A 13,615-nucleotide genomic window follows, 5' to 3' on the forward strand; every position below is an offset into this window, starting at 1 on the left:
GCCTGTCTGCTCCACCAAGAGAACCTGTCTTTGATGTCTGAATTCCGGAAGAGATTTTCCAAGTGTGAGTTTGTGTCCATGATTCTCAATACACATATGCTTAGCAAAGAACAACAACATGTGAATGATGACAGGAACTAACACTTGATCATATCTCAGTGTGTTGTTTTATGTAATTTACTGCTTTTTGTGGGTTTTGGGTTGTGTCAGAAATGGAATAACTGAGAGGAAATCGATCAGATTTATTATATATATATATATGTGTGTGTGTGTGTGTGGCAGAATCGTTTATTACATTTTTGTCTCAATCATGTAAGAGAATTTAATTACGGCATGTTTCTGTTGATACACTCATGTATGTGTGTGTTTATGAGAGAGAGAGAGAGAGAGAGAGAGGGAGGGAGGGAGGGAGGGAGAGTCTCTTCATCCCAGGACAACTGAGGGTCGTTATGCTATTCTATTTGCATATGTTCACTATAGACAACTGGGCAGTTGAGTTCATTAACCTATCAGTCATGTTTTTGCTACTTGTCTACAATTTCAAACTTTAGTGGATATCTTTCAGAAATTCCAGGTCAGATTGGATCTGACAAATGATCTGAATTAATTGCGTAATAATATCTATTATATTTATCGTATAATTAATACATAATTTTAAAACATAATCAATTAAGCAATAAATATATCATATGTATCAATTTTGTGATCGTTTAGATTTCAACTAAATTTGGTCCGAATAAATTTTGTTCCAGCAGCAATCTTGGCTTCCTCAAATTCCTAAGTTGTCTATTTATCTTAAAAAGTTTTTTCGTCTCTCCTGAACAAAAAATTTTATTATCCCTGTAGCAAAGTTCTATTTCTACTACAAAATACAAATAACAGCAAATTAAACAATCAATCACAATTAAACAAACGAACACAAAAACCTAAGAATAATCAACATTTGCGACTATTTTGACTATGGTCAAAGTATACATATTTGCTATGACTTTTAGCAATATTAAAAAAATAAATATTACCATGATTTAAACTCAATTAATGTTTTAATCATGCTTGCTGAACAAAAGTTAACAGTCGAGCCTAATTACTATTCACCATATTTTCGTAATTTTGACCGTAATAACTAACTATAACAAATATATATATATATATATATATATATATTTCTTTTAATAATGACTCAAAATAAGAGTTTTCATCCCCTGTTTTTCTTTTTTGAATTGTCTACCCTTCTCAATTAGTGTTCGAATTCTTACATGATTAAGATAAAGGAAATACCGACAGATCCCTTAATGAAAATCTAACTTAAACTTAAACATTAGTGTATAGTAGATAAATAAAAGTTGTCCTTTTACCTAAAGTCTATTCCGTAAATGGTCGTATTTAAGAATGTTTTCTAGACAGCTAAACCAACAAAAAGATAATCAACTTTTTCGAAAGTCCAAGGCTGTTGGCTCGAAGTTCTTTCGTGTTTTGTCTGCCTGCCAACATGACTGCATGAATAATTTTAGGCTGCTACGTAAATCCACGATCATCAAATTAACAATTTGAATAGGATTCAAGTGGATTTTGAATTACGAGATAAAGTATGATGATGTTATAAAGTAAAATTCGGACATAACCTCTTATATATATGTGTATGATTTATCGGTTCACATTATATTTAGATATGTATTGTCTTGTCTAGAACAATATTTGCTTAAGATGGCTGTCACTATAATTCAACATAATATCTATTGGATAAATTACATTTTTGGTCTCATAAATGGATCTGTTTCAAATTTTGGTCTCACACTCAGGTTAATCCGTACATTGAGTTCCATATGTGGTTTTTTTTTTTTTTCAATTTCAGGACCATTGAGGGATTTCTGTCCAATTGATAACGGCAACTGCTCTCTCCGTTAGATAATACAATCAAAATAAGGATAAATTATATTTTTGATCCCATAAGTGGACCCATTTCCAATTTTGGTCCCATAAGTGGACCCATTTCCAATTTTGGCCCCACACTAAGGCCAATTCGCACATTTACATTTCTCACACGTGCAGATCACATGACTAACAGCCTGATGGAGAGAGCAACTGCCGTTATCAATTGGACGGAAATTCCTCAATGGTCCTCAAATTGAAAAGAAAAAACCACATATAGGACTCAATGTGGGAATTGGGCTGAGTGTAGGACCAAAATTGAAAACAAGTTTACTTGTGACCAAAATGTAATTTATGCACCACCGCCGTTGACTCCCCTCCACCCAAATGAACTGCCATCATCGACAGTCCCCACCATGGTGTATCCTTTATGGATAGGTTCTATTTGGATGGACGAATTTGAATTTAAGTGAAAAATTAAAATAAAATTATTTTAAATAACTCATTATAAGTGAATTCCAAATCTACTATCATGGCACTAAATATAGCTCAAAGCGAGAATTGAATAATTTGAAATTTTTAATAAATCCAAATCTATAGATCCAAAAACAAGACTGGTGAAGTTTTATGTCACCAATAAAACGGTAGGAGAGGCCGACGTCTGTGTTAATCTCCTCAGACATGACCATGCATGCTCTCTAGCCCTATCGGAAAGACGACTACGTAACTCAGCCCCTATCCAAATGCCATTCAGATTAAAACCCTTCTCTTACGGTGGTGATTGTTTCATAAATTACTCGATTGAACTTATACAAACGTACCACATTCGTACCTTTTAACGAGTATAGTAGCAACAAACATTAAAGTTACAAAGAGTTAGCTATGTCATTTGTTGTAATGGATTTCGACACGTACCTCAACTGGGCTTTAAATAGCAATGCACAAGAAGGTGAAAATTCTGGGAATTAGGTTGTCTGATTTTCACTCAAGTATAATGGAGCCGAAAGTACAGGTGAAAAACAAAGGAGTACTGCCCATCACTGTATGTATTCACCAGCAACTTCTCTTGTGACTTACTGCACTCTTTTCACGTCAGTGTTCGCCTATGTATTAGACATGAAAACTGTTCCTTGATTGAGACAGACCGATGAGATGTGTGCGTTCATAACGTATACTTCTCGTACTGTACGCAAAAATTATCAGCCTGGCTTTTTTTATTTTAAATTTTTAAAATAGAAATTAAAGTAAAAACATATTTCTTTATAAGTGTACATATTAGAAATATATTAATTTAACATCAGAGTCTAATTTGATCACTAACTTTCGCACAAAATACTAAAAGAATGTAATTATAAGGCAAATACGTGGTTTAGAAACTCCTTGACGTTGGTTCTTCAAAGTAGATTTCTATTCGTGTGAATGACCAATAAAAATCCACTCATCTACCAATTATACTGTTAAACTATTGTGAGATTACAATTTTACCCTCGACAAAAAAAGGATAGTTGTGTCTGCTTAGAAACTCTCTCTTACGTCGGTTGCTACTCGTGTGAATAACAATAAAGTCACTCGATGAACTATTTATACTGGAGGACCTGTATGAGTATTAATTGTAGTTTTACTCTTGACGAAAAAGATAGTTGGATAGCCGGGCGGTGAGCGTGGATATAATGTTGAGGCAAAATCCACACTCCACTAATCAACATCTTTTTGGTCAGCTTAAGGGTTATTTACCACCAATCTTTTTGGCACTATAACAAATATTACACGATTGAAAGAAAACTTGTATTTTCACTAATACCGATCGATCGATGAAGTTGAAATTTTAGAAGAAACTTAAAGATAGGAGTACAAATTCTCATCTGAAAGCAAGAAGACAATACAGGTGTAACATATCATTGTTGTGGACCAAGCAGCAGCAGCAATCTATAGTTTCTTTTAGTCCAGAAAATTCTATTCCCTATCCTTTAATGTTCCACCTTTTCATCCTTGCAAAACTTGTATTTTCCGTGTCTTCAATAATTCCTAGTGTTTAGTCAAAAGGTCTATCATCATAATCAATAAGATTTAGGGAGCATAATGTGCAACTTATTCTGGAAAAGTGGCAAGTTTCGGACCAGTCGGAAAACAAACATCAAGAATGTTTTTCAAACGGAGAATCATAAAGTGCAACTTTTGTCCTGCAATAATAATAAACATTATTGACTTACAAAGAGGATAAGTACAGTAATACAGAAGAATAACAAGGGTGTCCAAACTGGTCATGATAACCAAGAACGAGAGTCGTAAAGTCTGAAATAATCTCTGCCGTTTTTAAAACATTATAGTTAACTTGAGAGGCAAAGTCAAGCCATTTGATTGACTAACTCACCAGTCATCATAGAGTCGGAACGCTTTTTGTGTGCTCACACAGCTTAATCTTTCTGGCATTTAAACTAGGGAAGCTGACAATCACTTCTTGATGAGAAACCAGCCCGGATGGGAAATTATTGTGTCTGCTCCTTGAATAACGGGATAGAAAAACATGATTTCTGAAACTATTCCAGCCGGTACCAGACTTTCTTTCACCTTGCATGAACAAAAGAAACATCATGAATTAGATTCGGTCAATCCGAAAATGAGCTAGATAAGTGAAAGAAAGTAATTACCCTCGAGACTCCGAGGCAACGAGAAGTGCCTTTTCTTCCGAAATATAGAATTTAGAAGTTCTTGGACTGTTCCTGTGATGATGTGTAGATACGGTAGGCGGCAAAACACATTGTTGCATTTCCAATCACTGTCAATGCGGCTTGTAGAGCCACCAAGACCTAATTGTTCCACAGTTAAATGATTTAAAGAATTCCATGTGTGCGTTGTGTTCTTATATAGCAAGATATTTCTCAAAGAACTGGATGAAAATATAGATCAAGTTGTAGCACAATACAATTTATACCTCTTTATAATGTGCAGTTGGCTGGATTAAGCTTAAGCAACTAAGACACGATTTTAATGGCCAAGATATGTGTACCATCATTCAATATTTTTATCATCCTCTCTAGACTACTTGTCTCCGGACAAAAGAATCCCAGAATTCAGCACTGGCATCGTAGAAGCTTTAACTTCTGCTTCTTAAGGAAACTGGGAAACCTTATATTATCAGTATCACCTACTATATTTAAAGAACTTCTAGCTTAGTGTTTATCCATTTTGATTCAGAAGTATATAGGTAGCTCTAGCACAGGTCACCATCCCGAGTGTTACTATGTCCAGTGGACAGTTTACTAATTGTTTTTGACTTCTTAAAAAGAATTTTTGACAAGAACTATGGTAAAGATACTAGAAGGTTGATCTTCACCCAATAAAAAGACTTGAGCTACACATGCTAAGATTAGTAGCATTTCATGATAATTAGTAATCATGAAATAAACAAAGCAGAATTCAGATTTTTCACCATTTTTCTTGTGCGGATTGCACAAGTGATTATTGCGTGGTACGTAATGAAGTCAAATACATTCAAGAAGTGAATCAACACTATAAAGTGATTCTTCTCATAACAATGAGGAGGACTGAGTCAGTTCAAGTAAAAGTATACTCCTAGAAATTTTACATGAAATGCTTCATTTTTCTGTCACATGAACTGCTAGTAGATGCTCATGGAAAAAGCTGGACTAATATGGCTAAGTTGGGACGAGAAATGTATACATACACAGAAAATGTTTAAATACGCAAGGATAATGTTTTATTAATTCAGGAAGCTTTTAAATACACAAAGGAAAACGTTTATTAAGTTGGGACATTTTGACCAACTCCTTTGAACCAGCATGATTTGCTGCTACCACTGCTATTCTTGAAACCATTAAGAAAGAGCACACCTATAAGATGTCCTAACAAAAACCAGTAGAGATATGCAAAACCTCCTCAACCCTCAAGTGTCCAAGTAAAACCCATGACTTCATTACCATCACAATCTGCCCACTTTGCAATTACTTGTCGAACTAAACTATGATGCATTTCTGTTCAGAAGCATTCATAAAAATCCATGCCTTTCTGAACTTGAAACTAATCCAGATTTTCTAACAATGGGTTCTTCCTGATTATATCTGGAATGAATACAGATGCTTGGGTATGTCAAAATTCACTGGAAGTTCTTTGAAAATTTTCAAGCGTTTAAAAATCTTTGCTGCTACACCTGTTTCCTTATCATAAACTCAGTTCACTGCATCTTCTGCAAGGATTATAGGATGCGACTGAAGGGGAAGCAATAAAAGCTGCTCACTACTCATATTCCAGTCTAGCAAGATGTTGAGAAGGGTATTATGTGGATGCTGTAAAGGTCTCAAAAGAAAAGTTTCATTTGGCATGTTGTTCCAAGGTAGAGAGGTAATCTACAGATTGTAATGCTTCATAGCATCAACTGGAAGATCCACAACTGGAGTTGACACATGAGGTAATAAAATACCAATCCCTAAGTGAATGCAAAATTGATCCAAGGGGCAAGCACGGAACAAACCTTCTGTCTTATATAGTGAGGAGCTCATATCCACCTCAAGAAGGATTTACTTCTTAAGAGACAAGAAGCCACCAGGGCCCAACTCCAAGAGTATACATGTCTTCTTACCTAGACTGTGTACAATCTCAGTGACAAGTTGCATGAAAACTGGAACAGCAAAGAACCACTTCAAGTTTATCATCCTGAATTAAAAGTCAGTCTCAAAAGAAGACATCGAAAAGGTTGTGGAAGCAAGTACAATCAATGCATGAAAGGCATATGTTGTATCAGTTCCAAATGAAGAACAGTCAAATAATAAACTCCGTTTACTTCAACAGCATGTCCCCAGGATGACTATCCTTTGTGCAATAGACACCTATGTCAATGGTACCTCAAATACAATGACATAGTTTATGGATTATTCAAGTGCTAATCAAATACTAGTGGATGACAAAGATACTAAACTCATGGTTTTCTGAACTCCCTTTTGGGGCTTCTCTTATGTCATTATATTCCATCTCATTGTAAAATCAGGGAAGGAGACTGACAATTTCATCAAGGTTCTTTTTTTTTTTTTTTTTTTCCTCCTTTTCTTGTGATGAATATTTAAGCAGGTTGTTTGAGCCTGCAGTCATTATTATCTCATGATAAACTCCCTCAAATGTGCATGGCACCATTGCCAGAAAGCTCCTGACTCTCCTTCATAAGCAATTAAGCATGCAATTGATCTTAGAAAACCTGAACCAGGGGTAAAACGGTTCAAGAGCCTTTCTCTGGAAGGTCACATCTTGGGAATGTCTATTGTATGTTTTTGTTGCTCCCTGAAACATAAGGTACCATTTGTTTGGATTGAAAACATAACATCGATTTTAAAGTAACCATGCAGCCATCTAGTTCCACTTCAACAATAGTGGCAGCTAGCATGGGTGAGCTACTATTTCTTTACCCCATTCTTCCAGTTAGTCTTTTGATGATCAATTGCCCTAGGATGCTGCCACTCAAGGGAAGTCAGTTTTAATACGGACATCAGAATTACCAGCTGACATTAAATCTTGCAACAGGAAAAACTTAGACATGATTTATGCTTACAAGGTCTTTCTAGTTACCAAACATGCCGTTACATCTCAGATATCTTGTGCCATGGGAAGTGCTCACTGGAATTGCAGCTTCATAGCTTTTACACATGAGCAAATTGGATGTTAAGTTTCTTCTTCCTATAAATGTTCATGTATCAAGCTTTGGAGAACCTACTGTCCCCACTATGCAGCCAAAGACGTGAGCTAACAAATCGCCTTATCATATCAGACCTTTGATTTGCTACAGGGAAATCCTGCACCGGACACCAACAATTTCAATAACAAAATATGTTCTGTTTCACATTATAAACCTCTGGAATTACTTCTTAAACGCCCAGATAAGAATAACAGACATGAGAGATGGTCTGCAGCATTTTCTCTTTTCACCTCCTTTCTTTTGATTTCATAAGATAAAATATTGTTAAAGTTCAGATACAAAATGACTCATCTTAATGACTGTTTGTAACTAATTTGCTAAGAATCACCAAGCTGATCCTTTGCCTCCCGTTCTTCATTCCTAGTCACTTTTAATTGTTCTCTTTTTTCAGTGACACCAAATCCACTGAAGCATGCAGAACATCACCTGATGATGTGCACAAAAATGATAGCTTGCACATACCCTTACTCAGCAGTCTCATCAATCATCATATAGTCAAACCAATACAAGGATAATTTTATAAAAAGCTAGCGGAAACTCCTACGACCAAAAAGAAAATTTTACCTCAAGGGACTCTGAATTGTAAAAGAAATGCCAGGTACAGGCACAAAGTGCTCCTCCAAGCAGGGGTACCTACAAAATAGTAGCACATCAAGTTATAATCTACAGAGAAAATTTCAGAAAAGTTTTCACCCTAAGTTATAACGTCAGGAAGTAATGTCATTTGAATAGAACTAATTTCTTTTCCTGGAGGACAATAGCAGAGTACTACTTGTTTGCTTGAAACGGTACAGCATTATCTCCATCCTCAGAAAAGCAAGGAAGAAACATAATTATACCCACTCTAGAGAATAATCCATAAACTTGAAATGCTATCCTAACTCGTGATATTGTTACGAAAATATGAAAATCACATAGACATTTTGCCACCAGCGGTTTTAATAACAACCGGAAATGCTTCAGAATCAAACATACAAGTGAACTATGCATTCAAGTCCAAGCGTGCCTGCGCATTTAGACAACACATTAAACAGCTTACTTCTACACGTCTGGAACAAAATTGAACAAGAAAAAGAAGCACATAATTTACCATTCCCCAAGATAGACCCTTCCAAGATTCATAACCAGATTTCTCCCCGTATTGCCACACCAATGCCATTGCAGTAACCCTTTTAAGCAAAACGAAATCCCATAAGTCGTATAACCAAAAGAGAAAGGGGGAAGAATCAGACACAACTCAGAGTCTCTTTAATCCATTTTTATTAAAACCCAAATTAACATTTGGCCAATTTCATGCCACCTAAGAGATCATCATCATGACAAAATTGAATCTTTAAAGCCAGGCACATGATTTACCATTCAGAAACACTGGAAATATGAATAGCCCAGGTGGGAAGGGATAGAGCATTGGAGGGTTCACTGAAAACTGGAGACTCTGCAGCATGGGCGGGCCCTGCAAGAGAGATTAAGGCAATTCCAGCAGCTCCCATCAAAATGGTCATGGCATTCGAGCTCTCTCGAAAACGGGTCAAAACGGGTCCTTCAACTGTACGTTCACTTCTTTTGGCAGCAGAAATGTGAAGTTTGGAGGAGGACGTAGTGGTAAAGAGGTGGTCTTGTCCGGGTTTCTGCAGAAAAATCGACGGTGGGAAACAGAGAGAGCTTAAAATTCCCATGATTGAGGAAGTTCTTGAAGAGTTCACCGAAGAAAGTTTCTTGTTCAGCTAAGAGGAGATGTTTGGTAGATTGAAGGAAGAGCTATCGGTGAATGGAAGGTGTGATTTTTATCGACAATTTTTGTGGAAAGTAATTGCCATCCTCTACAGGAGCTCAGGTACTTAGATTTCACGTGAATCGTTAGAACAGTAGGGAAAACTTACCAACAAATTCTTCCAATGGTCAAATTTTTATCACGTCTTTTCGAGAGCTTTTTATATTAGCCATCGTTCCACCCGATACTTGTGTATAATCAGATAATATATAATTATATGTAGATTAACATAAGTGAAGTAAAAAGTGTAGAATAAATATGATATTATATTGATGCTTAAAAAATAATGTTGATCATTTAAAACAAATAAATAATTATATTTGTCAAAGGATTTGCAAGTTCCCTCGAACGAGGTTTTACGTATCTCGAATGAGAGTTCCTCTAATTTTGGTATCTAATTTTTCCTTGTTCTGCCGACGTTCTTCTCCGTTTCATCAGCGTCGTCAAGTGAGGTTTGTGTGCCTTCCATGCCGTCAAAGGCGGTGCTGATCAAATAGCTTTTGGAGACAACTTGGTCACCCAATTTCATTCTCTTTTCTGTCTACTGTTGTTTCTGACTTCTGCTCTATCATCAATTTGTTGTTTCATTCCTTGTGCATTTTGATTTGTTTTGCTTTTTCTTGTTTGAATTGTTGTATTTGAAGGGTGTCGTTTCTGAATTCTTCTCTTTCATCAACCTGTCGTTCCTTCCATGAGCGTTTAGATTTCTTTTGCTTTTCCTATTTGTATTATGGTTGAGAAGGAGGCTTTTGTCGTTGGTTAGGGAGTGCGAGCGTGCAGCTGTCTTAGGGTTCATATCTGTTTGGCTTCGTCGTGTGCTGAGACAATTTGCTATCACATTCGTTTTTACTTTCTGGGTTGTATGGAGTTGGAGGCTTGACGGCTGCATAGTGCCCTCACATTGGCTGATGATGAGGAACATGGCATGGTCATTCTGACGGCTTTTGGCAGGCGGGGTCGGCGAAGCACCAACTCTGTTTGGTTGGCCAGTTCTCAAATAGGGCACTCAAATTTGATGCCCTGAGCACTTTGATTAGAGGCATGCTTAATCCTGTCAAAGGTATGGACATCAACCAGTTGAATGGCAGTTGATTCCTATTGAAATTTAATCACATTATTAACCAGAATCGGGCGTTTGAGGGGTGTCCTTAGAGTTTTGAGAAGAACATATTGGTTCTTAATGGTTGAGGGAGGATGAGAATCCGATGAATGTCGATTTGAATTGGTATGACTTCTTCGTTCATGTTCATGACCTTCCACTTAGTATGCTCAATTTGGAGATCGCAACTTTGATTGGGAACCGCCTAGGTCATTTTCGGGACGAGGAGGGTTGTTCTTGGTGATCCATGTTGCGTATTAGGGTTAGCCTTGATGTGAACCTGCCGTTAAATGGGTTCTCAAAATCGGTTAGTGGGGGAGTGGGGGAACTATTGGTGCATTTCTCTTATGAGCGGCTCTCGAATTTTTTCTACCTCTACAGTTGTTTTGGCCATATCGCGAAATATTGCGAGCTACAGTTTGTAGACGACTTCGTTGATATAGGGGCTAATCGTCTTTATGGGCCATGTTTGCGGGCAACGATTTCGGTAAGGGTTCGGCGTATGACGCACAACTCCGCTACGGTCCAGGGCAGTATTTGGGTGTCAGAGCTTCCACAGGGGAGTAAGAGGGGTGCGGTAGTGTTCGAGGAGTTCACACCAGTATAGCTTTATGGGGACTTGGACAGTCAGGGGACCCGGTGCACAAGGGTAAAGGTTAGCCACAGTCCGGGCAGGCTGCTCGATCTGGAGGAGGGTGCTGTAGTGGAGGGGCGATGATCTCAGGTGGTGTTAGGAGAAGTTGATGGCCTTAGACCTCCCTGAACCGGCGATTAATAGACAGGAGGAGGGGACGGATTCAGCAATGGTTGAGAATGAGATGTTTTGAGGAATTTGTCCCTTCGACCCTCATGTCCCCTCAGGATACGGCAGGGGTTGGCCAAACAGATATGGGAGAGCGCATGGGGTGGGCTGGTTAATGTTTCGCTCATGTTCCCCGGGATAAGAATTAGGTTGCGTAGAGGATCGGGTCGATGGGGCCGCAAGGCGGGGTCTCGAGACTCAAGTCTCATGTCCAGGAAGCGGACTCGGGGTTCTAACCTCATCAAGTGGGCGATCGGTTGGCCTAGTCTGAGCAAAAGGCATTTGCACCTGGTGGATGATGATTCAGATTCTATATTGACAACCCCACCAACAACCATGAAGGTCACAGCGTGGAACTGTCAGGGGCTGAGGTCCCTTGGACAGTTCGTGCTCTCAGGAAGTTGGTGTGGCTCCATTACCCCAGCTTTGTTTTCATCTCCGAGACCAAGTTAAAAGCTAGGAGATATGATTTGATCAAGCAACAATTGAACTATTTCAGTGTGGAAATCAACTCTAAAGGGAGGGGTGGGGGTCTCATCCTGCTTTGGAGGAAAGATGTTGATGTGTGGGTCCAAACCTTCTCAGATCATCACATTAACGCCACCATCACAGGTGAGGGTTTTCCCGAGCATTGGCGCTTTTTGTGCTCCATCCCGAAGTCCAGCACGGCTGCCCGATCCATCCACTCGGGGCTACTTTCGTGTAATTCATGACTATGCTGCCACTATTAAATCAACGGTAGGCAACAACCGATGCCAGATAAGATGAGGAATGATCACAGGCATAATAACGAGAAAGAACGCTAAAAGGGTGGTCCACGATCAGGTCCCTAACGTAGCCATCCTCCAACAATTGTTGGTTCCTTAGACAAGTAGTATGATAGAACCACGTGCTCTAGAAGCCGCCTTATCAGCGGAGGGACCCCTACCCGAGTTTTATATTTACGTATTGGAGTCAAGTACACAGCGAGTAGGGTCAGATCTCGCCTTTTGAGATTGGACATACCAGAAAGATGAGCATCAACTGGAATAAGAAAGTTGAGAGAAAAAAAAGATACAGGAGGGCGTTAAAATCAGTCAAAAGATAGACTGAGTAGGCTTTAATGGACATCCAAAAGCATCTGAACGAAAGGATTCCTAGCGTTTGCTCCGGTTTCATAAGACTATAGTGGGCCATCCATGGCTCTGTATAAAGGATTTTAATGAGATTCTGGATCTTCATGAAAAGCAGGGAGCCCGCAGTAGGGCATTGTGGTAGATGCAGGACTTTCATAGTTGCTTGGATGAGTGTGGGTTGAGTGACTTGGATTTTTCGAGGGATCTCGTTGCACATGGTGTAATAATCAAGTGCACCCTTTCAGGGTTCGGGAGAGACTGGATAGATCTTGTGGTGATAGGCAGTGGTCGTTACTTTTTCTGAATGCCCTGGTTTCCCATGTAGACGAACCTTACTTGGATCATGTAGTGCTAATGATGGACCTGGATGTGTCATCTGGAGGTGAGACCTAACGCCGTCAGTCCATTTTTCGTTTTCAGGCGGCTTGGCTTCGTTTAGAGGAGGTATATGAGGTGGTTGCGCAGAGTTGGGGGTGTGGCTCGGGAGATGGTGCAGGGTCGATCCTTTGAGATAAAGTAGCTGAGCGTGGTGCTGAGTTGACGGATTGGAATCACATGTCCTTCAGGAATATAATGAGGCAAATCTCAACTTTGCCCTCCGCAAACTTAAGGAAGGTGTGGTGATTGATTCTTCTAAGGCACGGGCTAGGAAGCTACAAGAGGAATTAAAGGATATATTACCAAAAGAAGAAATTTTGTGTAAACAACGAGAGGATGCGCTTTGGCTTCAGGAAGGGAACCGTAACACAACTTTTTTTCATGCCCAGGCCACTGAGCGGTTTCGTCGGAATTTTTTCAAAGCTCTGAAGGATGAGGAGGGTCGTAGTTACACGTCATTAACAGTTATCCAAGGGCTAGTGGAGGTTTACTTCGGCTATATCTTTAGCTCCAGGCATTCAGATCCGATTTGGTAGATAGTTGTCTTGCAGGGGTGGAGCCATCGATTAGTGAAGACATGAACAACGAGCTCAACCACCCTTACTCTCTGGACGAGGTCAAATAGGCTGTGGATAAAATGCATCCCCTTAAGTCTTTGGGTCCTGACGGTATGTCTCCTATTTTCTTTCAAAAGTTTTGGCATATAGTAGGGTCCGATACATCTAGTGTGTTTTGCATATCTTTAATGACAGGATTCTTTATCCCTATCTGAATGTTACAATAGCATTCTTATTCCCACATGTGCCCACCCGGATACCATCACTGACTTTAGGCCAATTAGCCTATCCAACATTGTCTATAAAACAACATCTAAAGCCAT

The 13,615-nt window shown here is 38.9% G+C and overlaps 1 protein-coding gene across 1 annotated transcript; it reads right to left on the reverse strand.

The window, feature by feature from the left end:
* Positions 1-4,031: 4,031 nt before the first annotated feature.
* On the reverse strand, positions 4,032-9,460 carry LOC105155795 (YCF49-like protein). Its single transcript, XM_011071754.3, has 5 exons — positions 8,927-9,460; positions 8,661-8,739; positions 8,135-8,203; positions 4,518-4,676; positions 4,032-4,437 (listed from the first exon to the last, which is right to left on the reverse strand). The coding sequence occupies exons 1-4, from the start codon at positions 9,244-9,246 to the stop codon at positions 4,569-4,571; spliced, it is 576 nt and encodes a 191-aa protein (XP_011070056.1). The 5' UTR covers positions 9,247-9,460; the 3' UTR covers positions 4,032-4,437; positions 4,518-4,568.
* Between the last annotated feature and the right edge of the window lie 4,155 nt (positions 9,461-13,615).

Source organism: Sesamum indicum, linkage group LG1 (assembly GCF_026168435.1).
Source record: "Sesamum indicum cultivar Baizhima isolate 11 linkage group LG1, ASM2616843v1, whole genome shotgun sequence".
NCBI lineage: Eukaryota > Viridiplantae > Streptophyta > Magnoliopsida > Lamiales > Pedaliaceae > Sesamum > Sesamum indicum.